Here is a 25,656-nt window from a genome sequence, read left to right as displayed (position 1 = left end):
TTTCCAGTTATAGAAACAAGACATGCAATGCACAGGGCAGTTTTAGGTGGGGATGCTACTCCCATCAAATACAGCCAAAACTAGCAAGAAACAAAACCTTCAGAAACACAAGTTATGCAAGGGTTCTTTATTACCACATAAATAATTTCATAGAGCAAAGGTGTGGAGCAATGACTAAGTGGGCACTTTAAGTTACCAGAAAAGAAAAAAGAAGCATTAACAAAGGCCAGTGGTTGGATTTTAAAGCCAGAGAAATCCACATTAAGAACCGGGCACCAAATTTTGATGACACCACAGTTAATCATGCAAAATATTACCAAGGAAGACAGTGGATTTGCTATTTCTTGATGTCTTCCAATGAAGCCACTCTGCCTTCCTAAACTATGTGGTAGTCCAGCCAGTTATTGGCATTAACAAAAGAACAACCAGATGATATTGCATGGCCTTTATGCATGTCCCTATCACTCTTTCTCACTTTTAAATCCATGAATAAGGATATCACAGAGTAAATTCTGTTATAGGACAACCCCAGCAACCCAGACAACCCTGAAGGTTCACAAATTATGATGACCCAAAATAACCAACATGACTTTACCTTAAGATCGGTCTTGTTAGTATTGTTTTGGCATGTGCAAGCTGTAACAATTAGATGATGGCAGCGCTTGTGTACAACACAGGTGCATACTAGGAAATAAAAGAGGCATGCTGAAAAGAGCTGCTGAAAGACTTAGAACAGAACACATCAACCCATCAGCTGGTTTTTTTAAGGCTCAGCTATACCATCAGGACACCGTAGAGATGTGAAAAATAATTGTTGGCTTGGAATTTCCACAATCTCCTAACAGATCTGGAAATGCATTTTCAACCCACTGCAACAGAAATTCTGCACTGGATCATTCATATAGCCTAGAAGACAGCACCCTATATAAAATATGGGTGATGCACAGAGAAACAACAGTGTAACTTCTCGAATGAACTAAAAAAATGCTGTTGAAATTATCCAGTGGAGAGTAATTCTCACAATGTACACAAATAACATTAGAGAACATAGGTCTGAGATACCAAAAGCCACCCCTACATCTCAGTGGCATAGTGCTTCTTATCCAAGTGAGTCCTGCCCAGGTCAGTTTGTCATTTGAGGCTCAGTGCAATGCTTGGGTCTGGGAAGCTGGATAACTGCAGCAGAATGGTGCTGTCTCTAGGCTAATTAGGTAGTCCCCATCAAGAAGGCTAATCAGCCCTAAAGCAGAGTTGGGCTCTTTCCAGGTCTGAAGCTGGCTTGGCTGGAACAAACTTATATCCCTCCACTCCATAACCCAGTGTGCGCTGTAGACACCACCAAGTGCTGTAGCTACTATCTCAATAAGGAGATTTTTTAAATGGAAGCTGCAAGTTACAGATGTGTTGCAGCATCCCACACTGTTCTGTTTGTTGCTGACTCAAGCTTGCATCCAGGACAGTCTATCAATAACTTTCACCCAAAGATTTTGTGCAGGATACACATTTTGTTTACATGCAGCTTCATTTCATATGAGCACACCAGTGCCCTGTTATATTGCTCAAGAAACGGGCTGTGCTAGAAGGCTATACTGAGTGACCATGCACCTGTGAAGCAAATAATTCTTTCATCTTACCATAGAAAAAGGGAAAGACAGAACAATGATTAAGCACCACATATACCTATACAGCTGTTCAGCCAAAACATGTTTTCAGACAAAAGTGCCGTGCCGGCCCACAAGGCTGCCCTTTGAAGTCATATCCCTAATTTCACTTTGTTCCTTTGAGAAAGGAAGAGGTTGGCCATTCCAGTAGGGTATTTTGTGTCCCAACACTAGCTGAACGTGGTCCTGAAGGGACCCTGGATGTCTCAAGCATAGCTGGGTGTTACATGTACTCCAACTCCATGGATCTGCACAGGAGAACTGTGGGTGAAACACAGCAAACAGACCCCTAGGTGTTAGCATGAATGTAGGTGTTTGCTCCTGCAGGCATGCAAGCCATCAGCCTGACGGCTGCTCAAACGCACAGTTTTGGCTGGCTGGGGAGGAAGAGGAGTGGTGACTTCAGAGAGGCTTCTAACCACAAGGATGTCCCAGCAGCAGGGGAAGTGCTCCTGAGACAGCACATCCTACACACACACCCCTCCCTGCAGGAACAGAGCACCTTACCTTGGCACTGGTATCCCTGCTTTCCAAACACGCCCCTGTCCAAAACAAATACAAACATAATTTAACATCAGAAAGGCAGTTGTCTTTGCGCATCATTTACAGGAGAGATAGACAAAATGCAAGAAGATCCCAGATGACCAAATCCCCGGGGCAAAACTGTCCAGCAATAATGGTGCAATTCAGCACAGGGGTGTGAGAGCATAACAAAGCACTACAAGGGCCATAGCTTACAGGGCAGACTGTCAACACGCATGTTATTCCCCATATTCCCCCTCACTCTAGTTTCTGAAATACCTCACTTTATTACAACACACGCCACACTTACTAGATTGATCCCAGCAGCCCACACCCTGTTATTACCTCTCCCACGCCACACTCTTTTGAGACATATCTAAGTTTTTCTCCCTGCTCTGCCTACTCCCCCACATATATCACTCCACACCTCACACATCTGCTCTTCTGTTCTCAGGCATTTTCTCTAGTCTTTCAAGCAACTTTTTTTCTCAGTAATCTCAAAGCTCCACTCAAGTTAACATCTGGAGTGTTTCTTCAGATTGCTGGCGTTAATTTTCCCCCGCTGTGAAATATCATCTGCGCTCACAAGTGAGGAACACTGCCCCATCCCCACACCCTCCCAGTTTGCTTCCAGCACAGAAGATACACATCACCTCTGGCCTCTCTGTAGTAGGCTCCCCTGCTAAACCCGATGGCCAGAGGGAGTCACATTGGTGGCCCTTGGTAAAGTGCTGGGTAACTGATTCAGGATGGGGGTGGAATGTCGATCCCCAAAACACGACAGGATGGGAAGCTCCACACCACTGTATTCCAGCAGTTCTTACCAGATGAACTCCCTGCAGTGTGAGCAGTACGTAGGCTGTCGCAGGTAGGTAGCCATGAATTTGTGCCCATTCACCTGATGCACTCGCCTTCGCATCGCCCGCTGGCGTTTCCGCGTGAGGTTCTTAAAAATTCGATCCCTCTGGAGGGTCCCTGTGCAGAGAGTAGAAAAGAAACAAAACATTATCATGTGCAGTTATTACTCCTGGTTTTGCTATGGCAGAAAATGCTTTCAAAGGCCACGGTTACATCCCTGCTTTAGAAGTCAGGGGACAACACTCTACAAGAAGGAAAGACAGAGGAAGCTAATTGCAAAGGCCCCTTTTGCTCAAAATTACATTCTTCATCTAGAAATAACTGCCTCTTCCCATCTTTCTCTTGCTCCTCTCCCATGTTGAGACATGTCACTAACTCATTAATTCACAAGATGTAAACAGACCAGAAGCTAAAGTCTAATGAGTTATTATAACTCACAGCTTTTTGGGCAGTAACTCCTGAAAACATGACTGTGTGCAACTACCTGACCACCCGTACGGGGCAGTGCCCCGCTTACCAAGCCAAAGTGATGCCTTGCTCGGTGAATGGTGTTTATCCACTTTCTCATGCCACACTTCAGTATAACCATTTCTAGCAATTTTGCTTCCTGTGCTGGATTAACAGGCACAGTCTAATTCTTCAAGGACTGTTAGTTGTTTGACATGTGCTACTCTCAGCTTTCTTTAAAGGGCTCATTTTCCAGAGGGTAGATAATATTTTGAAGTTCTGGGAAGCAGTGACCCAGGAATTGCTGGCATTCAAATCTGAATTGTCCCAAAATTTAGTATTTTTTTTTTTAATACTGGGTTTACTTCAGCCATGTAACAACTTTGTAACAAAGCTCAATTTACACAAAACAAGTCACTCTTAAAGGCAGCACTGAGGTCAAGATCAAGAAAGCCATTCCCATGTAGCAGCAGCCATCTGACTTGCAAATCACAGCCAGCTGGTCTCTGGGATCCTCACACAGACCAGGTCAGACTCAGCTGAGCTTCCCAGATCAAAGCCTCATCTGGGGCACACTCGCCTCAAAAGAAAGAAATGAAATCTGCAGTTTTCGAGTTAGTTGCTTTGCAACATTAGTCAAGTTAGTTGCTTTGCCCTACTAACAAGTGCATTTTAGGGACACACACTGAAGTCTGCTAGAGGAGAGTGTGCTCCAGCATACGCACTCAGGACTCTTGCTTTGAGCGCAGACTGGATGCAAGACCAACCCTCCGCATGGATGTAATGACACAGGAAGGGACAGGCGGTCTGTAAACTTCCCTCCCAACTGATCATCCCCGAGCGCTGGATCAGCAGCAGTACCCAAACACAGCTGTTACCATCCCACTTCATTTACCCGTAAAAAGGGGGAGAGCATTTCCCTGCTTTCAACTAGCTTTGTTGATTAACCACTGGGGGGGGCGGGTAGAAAAAAAGAAAAAAAGTGGTCAACCTGATCAAGTCTTGAAATGTAAGAGTCCCACATCACAGGCTTATTTCCTGGTCCTCTTTGTAGGAGTGGAGATAAGGGAAGCCATCCTGTCAGTACTGAACCCAGCCACTTCAAAGGGCCATGAGCCATACGATGTATTCCTCTCGGTACTCTTGCCACACAAGTTTAGAAGAAGAGCCAGTCATAAAGCTCAAGGGTTGGTTTTTCTTCTGCTGTGTTCTCCCAGCTATTTGCACATGCGTCTCCTCCACAGGCACTACTGGAAACCTCCTACCCAATGGAATAACTGCAACATGGAGCATGGCTTGACTTTAAGACAGCTTGTATTTATTTTTAAAATAGAAGTGCACGCTATAAATTAGGATTTCCCATTAAAACACAAAAAAGGATGTGGTAGGGCTGATCCATGCACTTAACAGAAACCTCCTTTCTTCACTGCAGAGCTTCAAGCAGCTGGGCAGAGACACTGGCGCAGAAAAGCCTGCCTTCCTCAGGAGTGCTTGAACATGTGTTTAATTCTCACTGAAGTCAACAGGACTCAAGGGACCACAGGAATCGCCAAACTGAATCAGAACATTGGTCCATCTAGTTCAGCATCCTGCCTCTGTCAGTGGGCAACCAGAAACACATGACAGCAAGATGGAGGAACCCTGCAGCTGGGAGATAATTTGCCTCTTTGCCACACATGAGATATCATTTTGATCTCCAGAAGTGAGAGCTGATGTGCCGAGGTTTAATATCCCTTCCAAACACTCAATCATCACTGCACAATTTCAATAGCCTCATTATCCACTGTATGAAACGTCGCTGAGAAGAACTTGGAAGAGGTCAACCAGTTCATGCCTCTTCCCGAAAGATCAAGAGCCAGTTCCGTCACTGAGACCAAGCCTCCTGCAGCTTCATGTGAGAATTAAAACAAAAAAAATTCCTACAGTATTACAGAATTTGCCCACCTTTGAATTCAAGAGAACATCTCCTTGATCTAGGTTTATACATATGCTTAAGTGTTTTCCTGGACCAGGGCCAAAAACCTTAACTGGCAAAGTATCCTCTCTTGGCGTTCAGCATGTACAGGAGAACATCCAAGGCATGGAAAAGGAAGAGCAGGGTTTGTGAGTGTGTGGTGAGCATGTAAGTAAATCACCTAAAAAAGCAATCCAGTTACCGGCTTGCATCATACCAGCTGCTCCATTAGAAGCCCAGCAGCTGATGCCCTTTAAGTTCATGCACTCACATTTACCAGAGTTTAAGAGAATATGTTCCCAATTTAGCTCATGTAGTTTCTGGTTTTGTTCTGGTTCCCTTCAAGGATCAGCATGGGGTAAGTGCCCCCCTGGTGTTCTCCCATGCAGCGAGCAGCCCACACGCAGCCAAGAACAAACCAGCACTTTGCACCAGGAACAGGGGACACTCGAAGGTGGCGCGCAAAGCCACCAAGTGGGACACTGTTCTGCGTCCCTGTGGTTTGCCTGGCTTCACAGAGACTGCAATTTTGAAATGGTTCAGGAAGACCAAAAAATGCCAGGGACTTGCTGAGTGGTAGGGAAAGTCTCCACACTGTCTGCACTGGTGGATCACATCCACAGACAGCCTTGAGCCTTCTCCTCTGAGCTGTATTTGGCCTCCATCTCCTGTTCTCCAGCCACAGATATCTCGTATGCAGTGCAACGGCTTGAATCTTACAGACCCACTTTTCATTAAAACACATGCCACAAGTCTTTTGTCTTTTTGTAAAAAAGCATCATTCATCTTCAAAACATTCCTCAAACTTCACATTTTCCCACACTACTTGGCTGCATTACCCTGCTGATTTCTCCAGATGCTGCACATCTTCCAGGTGATCCTTGCCCTTGCTTGTATTCACCTCATTAAATTATAGCAAATCTAAGTGTTACTAAGCAAGAGACTGACTTCAGCTAGGCCCGGATTACTTGTCATATACAATCAGCTCTTTTGGGTACCACTCTTCCCACTTCCTGATGCTGTCTCAAGCAAGAAGGGGAGGGAGCACACAGCGCAACTTCACAGAATCACAGAACCACTAGGTTGGAAAGGACCTTCAAGATCATCAAGTCCAACCATTAATCCAGCACCACCATGTCCCCTAAACCATGTCCTGAAGCGCCACATCCACACGTTTTTTGAACACTTCCAGAGATGGTGACTCCACCGCCTCCCTGGGCAGCCTATTCCAATGCCTGACCACCCTCTCACTGAAAAAATTTTTCCTAATATCCAATCTAAACCTCCCCTGGCACAACTTGAGGCCATTTCCTCTTGTCCTATCACTAGTTACTTGGGAGAAGAGACCAACACCCTCGTCGCCACAACCCCCTTTCAGGTAGTTGTAGAGAGCGATAAGGTCTCCCCTCAACCTCCTCTTCTCCAGACTAAACAACCCCAGTTCCCTCAGCCACTCCTCATAAGACTTGTGCTCCAGCCCCCTCATGAGCTTTGTTGTCCTTCTCTGGACATGCTCCAGCACCTCAACATCCTTCTTGTAGTGAGGGGCTCAACACTGAACACAGGATTCAAGGTGCGGCCTCACCAGTGCCGAGTACAGGGGCACAATCACTTCCCTGCTCCTGCTGGCCACACTATTCCTGATACAGGCCTTCTTGGCCACCTGGGCACACTGACGGCTCATGTTCAGCCGGCTGTCAACCAGCACCCCCAGGTCCCTTTCCGCCGGGCTGCTCTCCAGCCACTCCTCCCCAAGCCTGTAGCGTTGCATGGGGTTGTTGTGGTCGAAGTGCAGGACCCAGCACTTGGCCTTATTAAACCTCATACAGTTGGCCTCTGCCCATCGATCCAGCCTGTCCAGATCCCTCTGCAGAGCCCTCCTACCCTCCAGCAGATCAACACTCCCACCCAACTTGGTGTCATCTGCAAACTTACTGAGGGAGCACTCAATTCCCTCATCCAGACCATCAATAAAAATATTGAACAAGACTGGCCCCAGAACCGAGCCCTGGGGAACACCGCTTGTGACTGGCCGCCAGCCAGATTTAACGCCATTCACCACAACTCTCTGGGCTCGGCCATTCAGCCAGTTCCTCACCCAGCGAAGAGTAAACCTGTCTAAGCCACAAGCCGCCAGTTTCTCCAGGAGAATGATGTGGGAGACGCTGTCAAAGGCTTTACTAAAGTCCAGGTAGACAACATCCACAGTCTTTCCCTCATCCACTAGGCGGGTCACCTGGTCATAGAAGGAGATCAGGTTGGTCAAGCAGGACCTGCCTTTCATGAACCCATGCTGGCTGGGCCTGATCCCTTGGTTGTCCTGCAGGTGCCCTGTGAGCACTCTCAAGACCAACCGCTCCATAATCTTCCCTGGTACAGAGGTCAGGCTGACAGGCCTGTAGTTCCCAGGATCCTCCTTCCGGCCTTTCTTATAGATGGGCGTCACATTGGCAAGCCTCCAGTCTTCTGGGACCTCCCCTGTTAACCAGGACTGCTGATAAATGATGGAGAGTGGCTTGGCAAGCTCCTCCGCCAGCTCTCTCAGTACTCTCGGGTGGATCCCATCAGGCCCCATAGACTTGTGGGTGTCCAGGTGGTTTAGCATGTCCTTAACTGCTTCCTCCTGGATTATGAGGAGTACATTGTGCTCTCCATCCCCATCTTCCAGCTCAGGGGGCTGAATACCCTGTGGATACCTGGACTGGCTATTAAAGACTGAGGCAAAGAAGGCATTAAGTACCTCAGCCTTGTCCTCATCCTTGGAGACGATGTTCCCCGCCATATCCAGTAAGGGATGGAGATTCTCCTTGCCTCTCTTTTTGTTGTTAATATATTTGTAGAAGTGTTTTTTATTATCCTTTACGACTGTGGCCAGACTGAGCTCTAGCTGGGCTTTTGCCTTTCTGATTTTGTCCCTGCTTGACCTAACGAGATCCTTGTACTCTTCGTGAGTTGCCTGACCCTTCTTCCAGAGGTGATAAACTCTCCTCTTTTCCCTGAGTCCCAGCAAAATCTCCCTGTTCAGCCAGGCCGGTCGCCTTCCCCGCCAGCTCTTCTTACGGCACATGGGGACCGCCTGCTCCTGCGCCTTTAAGACTTCCTTCTTGAAGGCTGTCCAGCCTTCCTGGACCCCTTTGTCCTTCAGGACTGTCTCCCAAGGGACTCTCTCAATCAGTGACATGAACAGGCCAAAGTCTGCTCTCCGGAAGTCCATAATAGCAGTTTTGCTGACCCCTCTCCTTACTCCGCTCACAACCGAGAATTCTATCATGTCGTGGTCGCTAAGCCCAAGACGGCCTCCAACCACCACATCTCCCACCAGTCCTTCTCTGTTTGTAAACAGCAGGTCCAGTAAGGCACCTCCCCTGGTGGGCTCACTCACCAGCTGTGTCAGGAAGTTATCCTCCACACACTCCAGGAACCTCCCAGATTGTTTCCTCTCTGCCGTGTTATGCTTCCAGCAGATGTCCGGTAGGTTGAAGTCCCCCACAAGAACAAGGGCCAGCGAATGCAAGACCTCCGCCAGTCGCTTATAGAATGTCTCATCTGTCTCTTCATCCTGGTTGGGTGGTCTGTAACAGACTCACAGCAGGATATCTGCCTCATTGGCCTTCCCCCTCATCCTTACCCACAAGCACTCTACTTGGTCTTCATAAACTTCTGACACACCTCAGGCCCAGGCGTAGCTGCAGGAGACCATCTACAATGTGATCTGGCAAGAGGTTGCGTGCAGAAACCATCAACGCAGCATTGAAGCTAGGGCAGCCCGTCGTGCCTCTCACCTTCAGGAGTCACAGGATGTAAAGTCATCACAGACATTTTCCTACTCATGTTCTGCATTCTGGCCAGTTTCCTACAGAGTCATCACAGACATTTTCCTACTCATGTTCTGCATTCTGGCCAGTTTCCTACAGAATATATATTTTCCTTCTGCACGAGGAGAACATTTTACAAAACAAAGCAGCTCTAGACCACTTTAGGAGACCCAGACTTTTAAAAGCCTCTAATCTCTGGTAAAGCAAAAACCACCGTGAATGGTTCAAATGTCCAAATACTGCTATAAAAACGGGCAAGTAATTGCACAGTGAAGGGAGTTGTCCACATCCATAGTTAAATTTGGACATCTGTAACTATGGGGTATTTACTGTGCCTGCCTATGTGCAAAAGCAACTACAAAGTTAAATACTAAAAAGCCTCTTCCCCTTTTCTCCTCTCCACTCATGCCTAACACGTGTTTATAGCAGTGGAAATCATGCACGTGGAGGGAGAGGAGAATAAATAACCCATCAAGCCATCTGAGGACATCTGCACACACCAGCACACCACTCACCCACTCAGCGGCCTCATCATGCTGCCCCACCTGCCCCGTGAGCTTACCTGATCCTGCCCCGCCTGGCCAGAGATCCCCCCTTTCACTCTCCCCCATTTTTTATTCGGGGTGGGGGGTGGGGTGGGGGCGGAACACGGACGGGACACGACACGGACGACGGAAAATCCTTACAGCGGTGGCGTAACTACAGCAGTAAGACAAGAGAAAGAGCTGCAGAATGAAGTGTTGTGCGTGTAACTATTTGCCTCAAGTAGTTAAAGCCTGTTGGGTCTCATCTATAGGAAATCAATCTCACCGTCATGCTATCAACTGCTGCTATAATGCTGGCACAGCAAAGGTCAGAGAATCATAGAATCATTTAGATCGAGTCCAACTGTAAACCTAACACTGCCAAGCCCACCACTAAACCATGTCCCTAAGCGCCACATCTACACCTCTTTTAAATACCTCCAGGCTTGGTGCCTCAACCACTTCCCTGGGCAGCTTGTTCCAATGCTTGACAACAACCCTTTCGGTGAAGAAATTTTTCCTAATATCCAGTCTAAACCTCCCCTGGCGCAACCTGAGTCTGTTTTACTCTAATCCTATTACTTGTTACTTGGGAGAAGAGACCAACACCCCCCTCACCACAACCCCCTTTCAGGTAGTTGTAGAGAGTGATAAGGTCTCCCCTCAGCCTCCTCTTCTCCAGACTGAACAACCCCAGTTCCCTCAGCCGCTCCTCATCAGACTTGTGGTCTAGAGCCTTACACCAGCTTTGTTGCCCTTCTCTGGACATGCTCCAACAATTCAATGTCCTTCTTGTAGTGAGGGGCCCAAAACTGAACACAGTATTCAAGGTGCGGCCTCACCAGTGCTGAGTACAGGGGTCATTCGTGTACATCCCAATACACGACAATTTCTAGTGTTATACTCCCGTACAGGTCAATGGGATTTTTCTTTGAAAGAAATAAAGATATTCAGAAAAAGAAATGTAAAAAGCCTTAAAGCAATAATGTTAATAGATTAAAACTTAATTAAGCCTTTCTGTTCTTATTAGTAGCAGTAATAGTATACACATTTTCCTATGCTCCCCTGAGAGCACTGCAAGCAAGATCCCATAGCACTGAGTGACACGCAGCACAGAGCGGAGATCAATCGCTGAACTTACTAGACTGTAAAAAGCAAGATAGCGGATTGACAGACCTCTCACAAGCACTGAACAACGACTGCAGGTCAGGTTAAACGCTCAGCTAGCCCATGCCCTTATGTTGAGTTGTAATGGGTGTTTTAGATAAAGAGTATAAAAAACAAATCAAGTAAATGGGGTGGAATGAATACACACACACTCCCCTCCAGCCATCAGTAGGTAAATATTGAGAGGACAACTACATTACAGTGGGCTTCCTCACATCTACTGAATATAAACAGAGGCTAAGCCAAGATGAACCAAGAGGTTTATTTTCTAAGCTGGAAGACACATATCTTATGACAAAAATCCCTTACAAAGGCTTGGTATCTTTTAACCAGGAGTTTTATCCCCATAACCCCGTGGATGGTCAAAACCACAGGAAGCCTTACTAATTAAAACATTATAAACACAACACAGCGTTGAAAAGTCACTTGGATGCATGAATTGGCCAGCTGGAAAACAGCCGCATCCATGGTGATTGTGTTAACCGCATGGGGTTTCTCTTCCATTTCACGTCTGTCAAGAGTTTCTGTCCTTCTGCTGCTTTTGCCAGTCTGTGCACAAAACCAGATCGGTTCAAATCCCAGGAAGGGCTCATTGCAAAGCAAACATGTGGCACTTCAAACACAGGCTGGGACTTACATTTGATCCAGCTGCCGCTTTCCCCTCTGAAACTGGATAAAGTTCCGTATGAAGACCAGAGAAAGAGCCAGCTAGTGCTGGCAGCGCTAGGTTGTCTTCTAGGACTTGACAGAAAACCCATGTTAATTAATCATGGGCTCATCTTTTAAGATGCCAACCCGACAATATTGTCTGAAAGAATAAGAAGGAACAACGATGCTCTGAATAAAAAAAAAAATAAAAATATAGTTTTCCTACTCATGAGTATGAAACAGCATTATCAGCAGTCTTGGAGCAAAGGCATGTAATCGTCTCTGCATCGAATCACACAGAACTTTGCACTGTGTTGCTTGTCCGAGTGCTGAAGTAGGGTAGATCATTCTTGTTTTCCTGCCAGGTCTAGGACATAAATTCATCTTGGCTCTGTGATTAGCAGCATTTGAGTACGGAGGCTGAACGATGAGGCTTCAGTGTGGCAGCAGTGAGAACAGGATCAATGAAGTTCACACACTATGAGTGAGCATGACAGTGATCAGCTATTGCTACAAAAGTCCATCATAGGCTTATTTCTACAATTACACAATGACACCAAAGCTCTGGTGGCACCAGTAGGTGAGATAATAAAGCTGAGAGGACACGTCTCCACATTTCCCAGGCTTACCAGCTGCAGCTCTGCTCTATCCATCACTGCTAACCTCATAGGTGTGGAACTGGGGTCCAGGACCTTTTGGGGGGTTCAGTTTTCTTCACTCACAGTCTCTTGCTCTTCGATGTAGCAGTGGCAGGGACAGCAGGACAGCTCTGCAGAGCTGGAGTGACCAGTACGTGGCTGCTGGGAGCCATCCACATATGCAGGAGGGGAGAGGGCTGCAAAGCAGAGGGTAGAGCCTAGTGCTGGGGCTGAAGGAGGAATAGCTGCTTTTTATCTGTTTGCATAAAGTCTGTGAGAACATGAGGGAGGAGGAAGAAGGCAGCTTGAGAAACTCTTAAAACAAGTATTCTGCTGCCTCTTTGAGTCTACCGACCAGTTATGAATACCATACAGGTTATTTTGCATAGTTTTAATCATGACTGCCACAGTTTTTCAGACATGCATAGGGTAGCTCAAAAATATTATTTATTCTCTACGTCTGCTTTTACAAGTTATTTCTGTCAAAACGTCTTTAGAAGTCTGCTTGAGGATGCTGACAGCTATAAAGCAAGGCACTGCAGCATGTTGTGCAAGGCTGAAAAAATATGAATGGAAAAGCCTTTCCATTCATTTCTGTAGTCAGTAACAATGAACTGAACAAATGGGATACGGAGGATAACAAAAGACTTCAGCAAATATGAGCAAGCGCACGCCATAAGAGACCAGGTTGTCAAATGAAGATCATTGTGTGCCCACCCATTTGTGCTTTCCAGGCCACCGGCTGCAGAAAAGCTGCTGGCGGCCGCGGAGGATGTGTTTTCAGGTGACAGCCACTGCTTTACACTTCCCTCTCCCTTCTCTTTACAGCCACACCACTGTGAGAGAAGGAAGGGGACAGCCTCGTTTTTCACCCTGTGCTTGTCTCTCTGCCAAGAGAAAAAAAGGTTTTACCTGCGCTCCATTTTATCATTCCATCTCTGCAAGTTTTTGCATTTGTTTGGAGATGGTAACCTCATGATATTTCTGTTTGCAAGAGGGACCAGACTGGGGTGATAATAGCTGAGAAGAACTGTCTCAGCTTGCACAGAGGAAATGCCAGGAGAGAAGGATTTCATTTTAAATTAGAGGAAGGACTTGAGGGAGACAGGAGAAACCTGAGCACTGAGCTGAGCCCTTTGGAGCCCCAGATAGGTACTGTAACTGGAAGGCCAGCTCGTACCTGCAGGAGGCAAAAAATACCCATGCGGTTTGGAAAAGCAAGGTAAATTAGTCAGGTCATACCCAGCGTGATAACAGATACATGCTTCCCTCCGTCTGCCAGCAAACATGGTCTTCCAGCAGCAGTAGAGCTAGGTGAAAACACCCGCACCCCAGCTCCACTGGTCCCTCCTCACACCTGCCGGCACGACTCCATCTGCAACTGCTCCATAACCCACTCCTGCCACATTGATCTGGGGTAAGAGCAGGCAACAGGGGGAAAAAAAGAAAATCCCTATTATTAAAAATTTCAGTTGACCTACACCAACAGTGAGAAACAGGCAGTAATAGCCACCTCACCTCCTCAGCTGCAGGCAGAACAGCACATCTGCTTGCAGTCTCCATTTTGTCATAAGATGTGGATGATGTTCCTCCTTACCTTAAGATGTGCAAATAATACTAGTACCTCGTACTTCTTACTGCATTGCTCATTAAAGCCTTAACAAACTGATTCCTCTCCCTCCTCCCCTCACCAATTATAAACATTATTATTTCCTTGTGCTTAGGCAAGTGAATTTCCATTGTAAAACCTCCTGTTAGTCCTTCCCACCTATTCAACTCAAGAGAAAAATGTTGAGATGTGATTTATTAGGGAAGGAAACCATTTAAATACATTATTAATTAAAAACAGGAAAATAAAACTAACAAAGCAACTTTGATCTTTTCCATGATTAATTCATGCATCAGAAGCCCTCTGCACACTAAGTTTTACACAATTTCAAACTACACTGGCTACAGAGCAGAAGTAATACTAATGGAGTGACAGCATTTATAGGTCAAAGCTACCAGCACCTGTGAAAAATCTTTGAGAAAAGCAGAATTGGCAGGCTTGGCAAACAGGAGGGAGATCCTGAACCTTCCCCTGCTCCCAACGCCTCGGGGCTTGTGCGTGTTGTAATCATCAGCAACTCACATACTCGTAGGTGGCTCTGTAGTAGGTATCACAACATGCTATTAGGAGGCCCTACCCACACAGGGAAGCACAGGTTCCAAGTTAAACCTATTTTTAACCAGATGCAGCTTAAAGCTATTTTTAAGTAGATACTCTGGGGCCATCCTTCTTTTGGGCTATGTGGCCAGCTTCAGAACTAAAATCGGACGCTTTAGTATTAAAACATGAGTGTCCACACAAGGCTTTACATTCAACTAAATCTGCTTAAAATTCACACCTTTATGTTTAGGCAGTGCAATTTGCCAGAGACAGGCTTAACATCTGCCTCAAAGAAGCAGGACCAGGAAGATATTCTTCATGTAACAGGAGACAAAACACACAAAGAAACCAGGATCAACAGAAAGCCAATTGAAATGAGAGTATCAAGCAGCTTGTGTCCAGAGGGACCCAAAGTTTTGCAGCAATTCCACAAATGGCAACCACATTCCTCAACATGGCAGCCGTCCCTAGGACAAAACCTCAAACCTTCCTCACCAGGGGCACCGCACCTCTCAGTGGGAAAGCAAATTGTAACCCAAAGCACAGCTGGAATCTAGTCAGGAACAAATTAATTGCGATCACTAATTAAGTAGGACAAGTTAAACACTCCCCTTTTTCTGCTGTCGGGGCCTCCAACTGCTGTCGTGCGATGCCTCAGCCTTCAGCCTTTCCCCAGTCCCTGGAGGTGCACTGGCCTTGTGCTCACCCGGGAGGATGACCAACACCTGAATCACCACCCTGCAACACCTGGATTCTCCTGGTCGACTGGTCACCCAGCAGTCACACAGACCTAGCCCAAGTGGTCCAGCCACATACTCAGCTCTGATTACACGGCCGATCCCCGGTACTCTTAAGATTTCCATGTGGCAGCCTGCTAATAAGTTCTCTAATTGCAACAGCCTTAAAAAGCAGGTTGTTTACCATGTCGCTCTCCCACACAGATTCCCACACACCATGGGCTAAGCAAGACACTGCCGCAGCAAAGCATCTGATGAAAAAAATAAATTCAGCCTCTTGTATTCCAAGCTTATTGCTATCATGAAGACACCTGCCAAAAGGCAGCACCTCTTCTCATCAAGACAGTCCCCACCTCGGTAATGTGGCAAGGGATACTCGGTGCTCAAGCGCTCAGGCTAGCAATCGCACTTGGCTTCGTTGTGCAGTCCATCCTAAAATACTTCCACAGATGGCACGGACCATTACTGCTCTGCCATGCACTGCACCCCTCCTAGTGCCGGCAAATTATTATTATTTCCCAGAGGGATTTCCCAAGGGCTGCAGGCCAGGAGGAGCGGCACATTCGGAAAACACAGCTGTCCCCGACAGCTTCCCATTCAGCTAACACAGCTAAACTTGATCTATTCCCCTTCCCCACCTCCTCCCCAACAGAGTTTTCACGCTGCAATACATATTTCTCCATTTCTGAGATTGGAAAAGCAGATGTACCATATCCATACAAATACAGCTTTAAAAACTCTGGGTGCCACATGGAGGGGATGTTGCTTGCTTTTGCTCAGGATCTCTTTGTACGTAGAGAGGGGGAAGGACCCTGCCAGTTTCACCAGCTCCATAATGACCACCAGCACCACCAACCAATTTTATTCTTGCAAATAGGGGGCCCTTTCCACCAGGTGTAAAAGCAGCACTAATAAGTACATATTCTGCCTCCCCGTAGGCTCTCCCATCTCACTCCTCTCAATTAATGAACAAGCTGAGGTGGTTGAGTGGGAAGAAAGTCGCTTTCTCCAACAGCTTGTGAGAGACACCTAAATCTGCACCTCCTTTCAACTTTTTTCCCCCGGTGCCTTAATGGAGAAGGAACACATGGGGAGGGAATTTTTTTTAGGCTCAAATGACACAAGATGAAAGCCAGACTGCAGTTGATGCTCACAACCGCCCTTACACCAATTTAAGCATTTCTTCCCCCAAACGGCACCCTGTTTTCCTTCCAGCACTCCCTTCCACATAGTCATTTTCCAGTCGGATCAATTCCCAGATCTGGTTTGCTGTGCACCCCACAGACAGCTGTGTTGGCACGATATGGGGTGTGAAAGCAATCTGGGAGGAAAATCAGCCAGACTTCGTTGTGCCTTCTGCACGCTGTGTGTCCCTGGCATCAGGCTCTGCACTCCTTACAGCACAGCCCGAAGCCGCGTGTGCCACTGGACTCAGCCCGGCATGCCTACCGCATGGGACACAGGGTGCCTCTACGGCTAAGGTGTGTTACAGTCCTCGTGTGCAAGTTATCGTCAGCCCTCCTGGATGCAACATTGGAGCCTTTCTCTGAAGGATTTGTTTTTCTTACCTTACCTCACATTCACAAGTGAAATACAGGACCAAAGACAATTCAGGTAAAAACATATGTAGGACCAGACTGAGGCCCCAGATTCCTCATCCACTAAAGCACTCTGAGCTGGGCAGGCTGAAGAAGAAGTATCTTTCTGCCTTTGTTCTTGCTGATCTGCAAGTGTGATCTGCAAGCCTGTATCATGAACATACAGGATGGACAAATTTTAGACACAAAAATTCAGCATTTCCTGATTTTCTAACATTAGTGATATCCTTCAAATGAAAATGTTTCTGTTTTTAAGATGATTTCCTAAGTTTTCTAAACACAGAAAACTGCCATTTGAAATAAGTTCATCCACTAGAACTGGAGCAGCCTTCTCCCTCCACGCTCCTGATCCACGAGCACAGCTGTGGTCTCAGACACACAGGTCCAGGGAGAGAGGGTAGCACTACCAGGGAATACTTGACTAAAGGGGACGATGCTCTGCTGTGCAGATGCAGTACTAGCAACGTATGGACACACTTGCTTAGCAAGTCTGACAGCTAGACGGCAGAAAAGAGCTGAGATCCTGGGATTAAAAACTTCGTTCCAGATTCTAGCAAGAAATGGGCTTTGCTGGTCACAACTTCTTCTACTGCAGCTTTTCCTTGTCCTCCGCAGCTCCTCTACCACGCATCTGTCCATATTCTCCACTTCCCACCTTCTTTAACCCTTTGAACTTCTTTAAGCTTCTTCTTTCTTACAGCTCCTGCCCAGACCCACCCATCACCACTCCCCAGCACAGTCTCCCACTTCCTTCTATTTCTCCTTGTATTTCTTCTCTGTTCTTCTTCCAGACTCTTATGACTCTATTCCTTCTTCAAGTAACTTTTCCCAGTGTTTCCACCATTCACTGTCCTTGCCCTGTGTCCCACCAGATGGGTCACAGAAAGCAGGACACCTGCTCAGCCAGACCTCCTGGCACCACAGCACCCCGCAACAGCGCCGAGATCAACCAGAGGATAGATCTGGCCCAAAACCAACCCACACCCCTGCTCCAGATTTGCTCAGCTCCCCAGTCCAGCCAGCCAGTGCAGAACTGGTCCCACACAAGGCCAGCCCAAGGGAAACCCAAGAGCATCCTTTTCAGACAGACAGATTTACCCTCAATTATGAAACTACTTCAATCCTGTATCTGCAATGGCCAGCTGTGTCAGCACTGCCAGGAGGAACAGTCACCTGTGCAGTGCAGGTGGTATCCACAGCCCTCAAAGCCCTGCTGATCTCATGCAGTTTCTCCCAGAAGACCACAAATGGGTAGATTTTCCCAAAGACAGCAGAAGGCAGTCAGCAGAGGCTCTCAGCCCTCCCACCCTCTCCTCCTGCCAAGCTTGAGGTCACCCTGGCAAAACAACGTCAGGATCTCTTTGCTCAAAGCTGTATTTTGATTCAGCATCTCATTCTGGAAAACTGAATGATTTCAGCCGAAGCACTCCAGAAAAATAAAAAGAAAACTTTTTCAGCTAGCACTGACGAGCAGGAAACAGCATTTTATGCTGGGCACACTCAAACAACCCAAAACAGGGGTGTATACATTGCAAGCATGAGGAACTGCCTCCGAAGGCACCACTAGAAGACAAGCTCTGCTTCCTACAGTTCTGTGCCAGCTCGCCTAAGGCTGAAGACCCCACTCTGTCTGGCTATCAACGAAATTTTGCCCCACTCCAGTGAGGTGTGGGAGCTGACTACCACAACATCCACAACACGCAGCAGACGGATGCTGCTGGTCCTCCTTGTGTCTGCAGGGCCAGAGGGAACCCTGCCCCTCACAAGCACTAACGATGCATGAATACCTTCCAGGTAAATTGAGGTAATCAAGCACTGCAGCACAACAGCATCTTGGTACCTTGCGTATCCTTCCATGCCAGCAGGCCCAGCAGATCCACTCATGCACTGAGTCCAGCAGTGCCCCATACAGCAGCCAGGGGGCAGGGACTGCTGGATGCCTGACAGAATAGGCTGCCAGACACATGCAAAACCCTTGCCTGTGGTGGTACCACCTAAATTAAGAGTCTCCTCCAGCAGCCAGCATTGACAGACCTGGACATTAAATGGGGCACAGCCTAATTTAGGAGTTGGTGGAAGTGAGGGTTAAAAAGAAAAATAAAGATGTGGTTTTGTTGGTATTTTTTTTCTCCAGTTTCAGATTTACAAGGCAAACCTAGGTAAACTACTGGAGCTTTTGGATAGCTGCTCACCTATTTCATCAGCCAGGTACCTCACAAATTGTGGTCTAGGGAAGTTGAGGTGCAGCCATGAGCTGTGCTGGCACATGTGGCATGCCCCCCCCCCCCCACATCCCAGTCTACGACATCATCCAGGTGCCCTTGACCGCAATGGGTGTGGAGGGAGATGGCCATGAAACAGCATCCCCCAGTGCAGGGTGCAGCAGCAAGGGACAGGGCTGCTGTCATCATCCCCACCACGGGATCACAGTCCCCACCTCCAACGGCTTCGTGCTCTGCTCCTTTCAGCCCACATTTGCCACCCTGCTTCGCTGCAGCACAAACACCGGCTCCAGCGCAGCGCTGTCCTCCAAGGCCAAGTAGATAGATTTAAGCTCCTCTGGGAACCACCGTCACTTCTTCCACGAATCACATTAAAACAAAGCAAAAATCTCTCCGTTCCTCATTACAGCCAGGAACACTGAAATCCCAGAGCAGATTGCAAGCTTGCATATTTATATCTAGGTTTCAGAGCCCAGACAAAACACAGCCGGCTGAGGAAGTAAAGTTAACCCTGATATCACTGTTTGTTGCATTTTTACAGTGTCTGGATGTCTAAGCAGTTGGCAGATCTTGGCAAGTCATGAATTACGCTGAAAACTTCTCAGCATTAGACATGCTGCAATAGCTGTGGAGCTCAAATGGATCATATTCCAAGAAATAAAGGTGGTCTTGTGGATATGCAACAGGATGGAGTGCTGTTCACCTCCTGGCTTTGCATTAGAGTCCCTCCATAACACTGAGCAAACCACTTCATTTCTCAGGGCCTAGATCTTCCAGCAATCTGGAATAAACAGGTTGGTTTGTTTTCCCTTGTTGAAATCCTTTTTTCCTGTGAAAATCCAGAATTTACCAAACTTGCCTTTTCTTCTCCCCTACCCCCCCAAAAAAAACACCAACAGAGCAGAGGCATATGTGAGACATAAGAGTGCCAGGGTGCAAAAATACTTAGGTTCTCTCGGCAATATTTAAACGTGAAATGCAGTATGTAAATTTTTGAAGGCTTCACTAAAAAAATAAAAATTGCTCACACTATCTTCCCACTGTAAACAGTAATAATTATTCACTATCCCCAAGTTCATCCACTTTGTCCATCTTTCAAGGCTGGCTGTCTCTCATTATAGTGACCCCTTCTCATGTCACTGTCAGCTTGAACAAAGCAAGTGAAAGGCAGCACTCCGGAAGATGCAGTACAGCCCCTTCTCCTAATGGCAACTCGTAGCCCAAAGGACATTTCTCTGAAAGCCCAAACGCTCCTCCCTGTGAAAAAGATCTCCAGGAGGTTCTCTCTGACTTCGAAATTCTCTCCCGAGATCTTCAGTGTTACTGAGAAGCTTTAACATCCTTGTGCTTCACTCACAGAGGCTTCATAACAAGAATGGAGTCACTGTTGTTCCCATTGCCTTGGCTGCCACATCTCTGTTGGGAGTGCAGGGTTGCAGAGCCTGACCTCCCGGAGAGCAATACCTGGTCAGGTCTTCAAAATCAGCACCTGGAATTGCCTTTTATTTTTTAACCTGATTGATATCTTCCAGCAATGCTGGGGATCCAGTGAAGTTCACGTGCCTCCCACACAGAGATGCACAGCATCTGTGGATTATGTTCCCGGTCTCTGCAAAGACTCAATTTTCTCCAGGATGTATTTTCTCCCCCATGAGACTCAACATTGTTCTGACCTATTTCCACCTGGAAATGCAGATTTGAACTAACATGGAGTGCATCTGGAAATCCCTTGCCTGCAGCATCCACATAATATGTGACAAGAGTAAAGCACTGGAAAAGTGTAGGCATTGGAAAAAATACAGGGGTATAGAAAAACATGTCTCCTGCTGCTGTGTGCCACCTAAGACTTTGGGCTAGATATTCTTCCATGTTCTCAGACTGCAAACGGAAGACAGCAAAACTTTCTTTATCCTATTCTGCACTGATTATTGCCTATTCAGATCAGGAGGTTCTCTGGACAGTGCCTACCACATGCCTTAAATTTCTCCTGCTTGGGCTAGTAACCCAAAACAGAAGAGTGGCTCCACTGTAGCCAGGGGATGAGAACAGGGCATTTTTCATCCCTGGTTCCAGTTTCCAATAATCATTTCCTTTATCATAAAAAACAGGCTGAAAACAGTCATTATTGCAGTTTGCAGGGGGCCAGTAAACATCTTTTTTCTTGCTCTTGTGCAAGAACCTAATAACGTATCCACAAATAGTAGTTTTGTGGGGATGAGGAGCTACATTACAGTACAGAACAAGGATCTTCTTAGCACAAAGCTTATATATAAATTTGAGACTTTAAGGCTCAGATCTCCACTGGTGCCTGTCTGAGGAAATGCTATGTCTTAAGAAAAAAAACAATTCACATTAGAAAAAACATAATCTAAGAAAAACTACAGCAAAAGACTAAGAGTCTTGGTGCTTGAGAACAAACCATCCCAAACACATGATGTGACAGCTGCAAAATAAAGAAGCATTTCTTGCTCTAGAGGCAGGTTGAGGCTTCCTTGCTGCTGCAAAGCCTACCAACATTAAATATTTAGCAATGGGTGCTTTATCTGCTCTACCAAGTCACTTGGCTTTTCAATATTCTCATTCTATTTCTTGCCCAGAACTCAAATTTGTCTTTGTCTTTCCTGACACTGAAAGAAAAGAAACAATCATTACTTACCTCCCAACGATGAAACTAAAACTGAACTTCAAGCCAGAATTATCATTTTGAGTGACAATGTAAAAAAGAAAAAAAGGCAAATTGCAAGAGTTTGAAGCACTAAAATAGAAGCACTTTATTTTCTACAGGGCTTGCTTCATTCATTAATTCAGTCAAATAATTTATATTAATTTCATCAGCTTTGCTCAAAATTAAAAAGAGCAAATAGCGAGAGAAGTGGCAAACTGAGGGCACAGCAACACGTCTTGCAGGCAAAGCTGCGAGGGGACTCAGCTTGCTCTGGGACTCCAGCATTGCAAGGGACACAAGTTCATGCTGTCCTTCAGGCACCTAACTGAGGCCTTTTGCTGTCCAGCCTGACCTCGCTGCAGTGAAACACCCTCACCATGCACAATCACCTCCTCTTGAGTATCTCTACTAACTTCTCACAGGTGTCCCAAAGCACCAACAGCAGGAACAGTTTTGCAAGGCTTTTTATTTCAAATCAATCACCCCCTGCCCAAGAAGAAACTACTTCATGGCTTTCCCTTCCACAGCTGAAACCAGTATTCAGTAGCAAAGAGAGACAAGTAGTGGAGAGCAGGTCTGAATTCATGCCACTGACTGTGCAACACCCGATGGGGCACCCCAACAGCATTAGAGTCACTTGCTATGAGCCGCACAAGCCCTAAAGATTGAGTCTCCTCAGAGGCACAAGGTCACCCTCAGCCAGAGCCAGTGGGATCTAGATGACACCCTGGGAGAGCACAGAGAAACGGTACTTGGGCACACCGTGCTGGAGAAACCGCAGCAGCCTCAGTCAATGGTGTCTTCCTGACAGGGTGCTCCCAGGTGCCTTCCAGGAGCCTTCCAGGAGTGGTGAGGAACACCACTCTACTTGGAAGCTGTTCACCTGGAAATGGTTATGACCAAGGTTAGAGAAGAGGAACAACATTAGGAAACTTTATACCCTACACATCACTACCTGTTTTAGAGAGCAATAAAGCAGAATTTTTTCTTTAAAAGAGGTTTAAAACAGAGTTGAGGCCTTGTGGATTATCTCAGAGCTCCTGGCACACACATGGGTCATTCACAGGCAGGGAAGGAGGCAGGACACTAAGGGTTCAGCTAAACCACAGCTCCTCTGGTCCCCAGGGCTGGGGAGAGCTGAACTGCCTTCTGACAGCTTTGGTCTGCCTTGCTTGGTCCCACACACAGGAGCCTGCACCCCACATCCATCCCCAGCTCCTCAGCTGACAACATGCCTCACATCCATGGATGAGGCACGCCCAAGCAAAGACATACCTCTTGGAGAAGGCACGTTCATTTTTCTAAGAGAGAAAGGGGCAAGGAGACAGAAAGAGGGGCAAACAGAGGTAAGAAATGTTAAAGACACCATGGGGGGGGGGTGTGTGAGAATTAATATCAAGAATAAAAAGACTAAGGAAATTTTAAAAGAAATCATAAATCTTGATGACTTGAAAAAAAAGTCCTATTATCAGGTAGGGTGAAATACAGAAAATCCAGGAAAGAGTAAATAAATTCGTTTCAGGGAAGGTGGTGTCGGGGGGAAACCAATCCCTATACAATGCCTGAAGTCTGGCAGGCAGAAGTCAGTCCTCACCTTCTCTATAAAAGAGCCTGGAGTGAAACAGCTCTTGGGTCAACAAGGGAGATGGCTGGAGGAGAGGGTGCTTCCCTCCCCACCAGCCGGGTGCCAGGGCCACCGAGACCCAGCACAGCCAGCAGAAACACGGTCATGCTTGGAGAGGTAATCTCCTCCCAAGGTAAGGAGATTTTCATTTTAATTTTTCACTGGTTGCTTTACACAGGAAACATCAGCTGAATGAGGGGAGTTAATATAATCAGATATAGCTTAGCAGCAACAAATACATCCATCAGAGAAGATAAAGATAGGCAGGGATAATTTCACTAGGCCTCCCTTGTTTCCTATTGCTGCATTCCTTTCTCTTCCTGAAAAAATTACATATATTTTTAATACATGAAGCAGGCGTATTTCCCTGCCTCAAAACAGCAGATTAACACTGATGGACAGAAGAGCCATATGGGAACCTACAAAGGACTAACCTCCTTCCAGCTGTATGTTTTCTATACTGCCCTCATCCTGACGGTACACGAATGCTTCTGTTGGACATGCTGCACCCCTCGCAGGAGCGCCACCCTTCTCCATCCCCACCGTAGGTGAAGCAGAACCAAATTAAACTTTTGGTCAAAAGAACATTTGATCAAACAAAAAAACAAAACAAAACAAAACAACCAACCACTCCTAAAGCTAAAGAAAGTATATGCTGCCAACACCACCAGGACTGTCTATACTGGGCAAGCTTTGTAGGACAACAAAATAATTCAGTCTCAGGTGGACCTAACAACTCAGGCTTCTTTGTTTGCTTGGTTTTTGCATTTGGGGGTTTTTTTCCTTCTTCCCTTCCTCCCCTCTCTCCTTAGCCACTTTCTGGGCTTTTACTTTACTGGAGTTAGCCAATGGTGACTGAGACCCTGAATTTGGCTACTTCCATAAACAAAACAAGTAGCTTGGCATAAATCTTCTTGGAGATAAATCACATGTTGGCAGCATGAGGATCAACAGTAGGCACTGACCCTCCAACCTTTGCTTAGTGGAGCTCTCAGAAGTTTTTCAAGGGAAGATGCTCCCCATAGTTCAGACCGACTCCACTACATTATCCTTTTGTCCCCACTGTCTACTGAGAGCAGTGAGGCAAGAGCTGCTAAAAAAGCTTGTGGGTGGCTTGAAGAGTCAGTCTACAGACACTGCCATGTTGCTCTTCTTACCTGCCAGAGTCTGTCTTTTTTTTGCAGCACCACATCACCATTTCTAGATGCTTTTCAGAGGAGGAAACGCATCAAGTTACACACTTAACCACTTGTAAGTCACAAGAAAACAATCAAAAGTACTAAACATCATATCGCCTGAAACTCCACATGGGTCTATGCTCTACCCTGATGGAGTCTAATGCAAACTAACGTTGGGTTTTCTGTGTACCCACAGACACACACAGGCTTCGAGCAGTCTCTGACATGTTAGCCATAACTAGCAGTGAGGATGCAGTAGCGGCTGCCCTCCAGATTAGGGTAAACAAGTGGGAAGCCCCTTTTTGCGTTTCAAGTTGTGAGTTATTCTCAGTCTTCCTTCCAAAATCTTAAGTTTCAAATACAATTCTGAACCTTCACATTTCCAGGAAAAAAATGAGAGAAAAAAGTAGAATAAAAGATGATGTTATGAAGGAGAGGTCACCATTTTTCAGAAGGAAACTCCCTCTCTGATGGATGCCTCCACTATCCAACGATTGGGAGAAGTCAGTATCTGCACTCAGGCTTGCCCTGGACTATGTCTATTCTTGGAAACTCCAAACGTGACCACACATGGGACTACCCAGTCAAGAAAAGCCCCAAGAGCCGCCTTTGATCTTCCTGTTCTGTAAGTCCACACATCCTCAATAATGACAGAGGAAAGAGAAATAAACCATTTCCAACGTTTCCCATTTTCCTTGGAAAGCAGCAGTGGTATAAACACTTGAGTTCTCCATCTGTCGTCTCTGAGACCTTGTTAGCAACATGTGTTAATAGCTTAGCCACCAGCATGAGTTTGAACCACACTTTAGACTTGCGCTGAAGCCCACCATCCCTGCTCAACTCTGCTTTAAATGGCTAAGAGTGACACTCTGGCGTGCTGGTCAGTAAAAGCCCTCTAGTTTCTTGATCTCCATACACCCCTCTCTCCATTATCAGTTCTATCACAGGCAATTAAAGCCTATTTCTAGAGTCCTTTTCACCCCTATTGCTGCCTAATTGCCCTTGCCTTCGACCTGCAAAAAAGTCCCCCACAAATCCCTAGCACACCTTTGTATTCTCCCTGTTCTCTGGTTACAAACAGAAAGCTATTCCCAAATTAACTTGAAAAAGTAATCTTCATGTCTCACTGTCAAAGCACAGTTGTAGGGAGCATCTCCCTAGAGGAGAAAGGGTAAATGATCTGTTAACATTTACGCATGGATAAACGTGGGCACAGTCCCCAGACCCCAGAGTTAACAGCTGGGCAGGG

The 25,656-nt window shown here is 46.5% G+C and overlaps 1 protein-coding gene across 1 annotated transcript in view; it reads right to left on the bottom strand.

Moving 5' to 3' along the window:
• The window catches only part of PRKCH (protein kinase C eta), a gene marked incomplete at its 3' end in the record, with an annotated part of 125,649 nt that overhangs the window by 69,303 nt on the left and 30,690 nt on the right, over positions 1–25,656 (bottom strand). The window contains exons 3-5 of the mRNA XM_082000667.1: positions 3,008–3,158; positions 2,169–2,203; positions 596–684 (exon numbers count right to left, since the gene is read on the bottom strand). Of these exons, the coding sequence (XP_081856793.1) occupies positions 596–684; positions 2,169–2,203; positions 3,008–3,158 (275 nt within the window). The remainder of the gene's footprint in view (positions 1–595; positions 685–2,168; positions 2,204–3,007; positions 3,159–25,656) is intronic.

The sequence above is a fragment of the Phaethon aethereus genome, assembly GCF_964289735.1.
Source record: "Phaethon aethereus genome assembly, chromosome: 5".
NCBI lineage: Eukaryota > Metazoa > Chordata > Aves > Phaethontiformes > Phaethontidae > Phaethon > Phaethon aethereus.
This window is presented reverse-complemented; position numbering and strand designations above follow the sequence as displayed.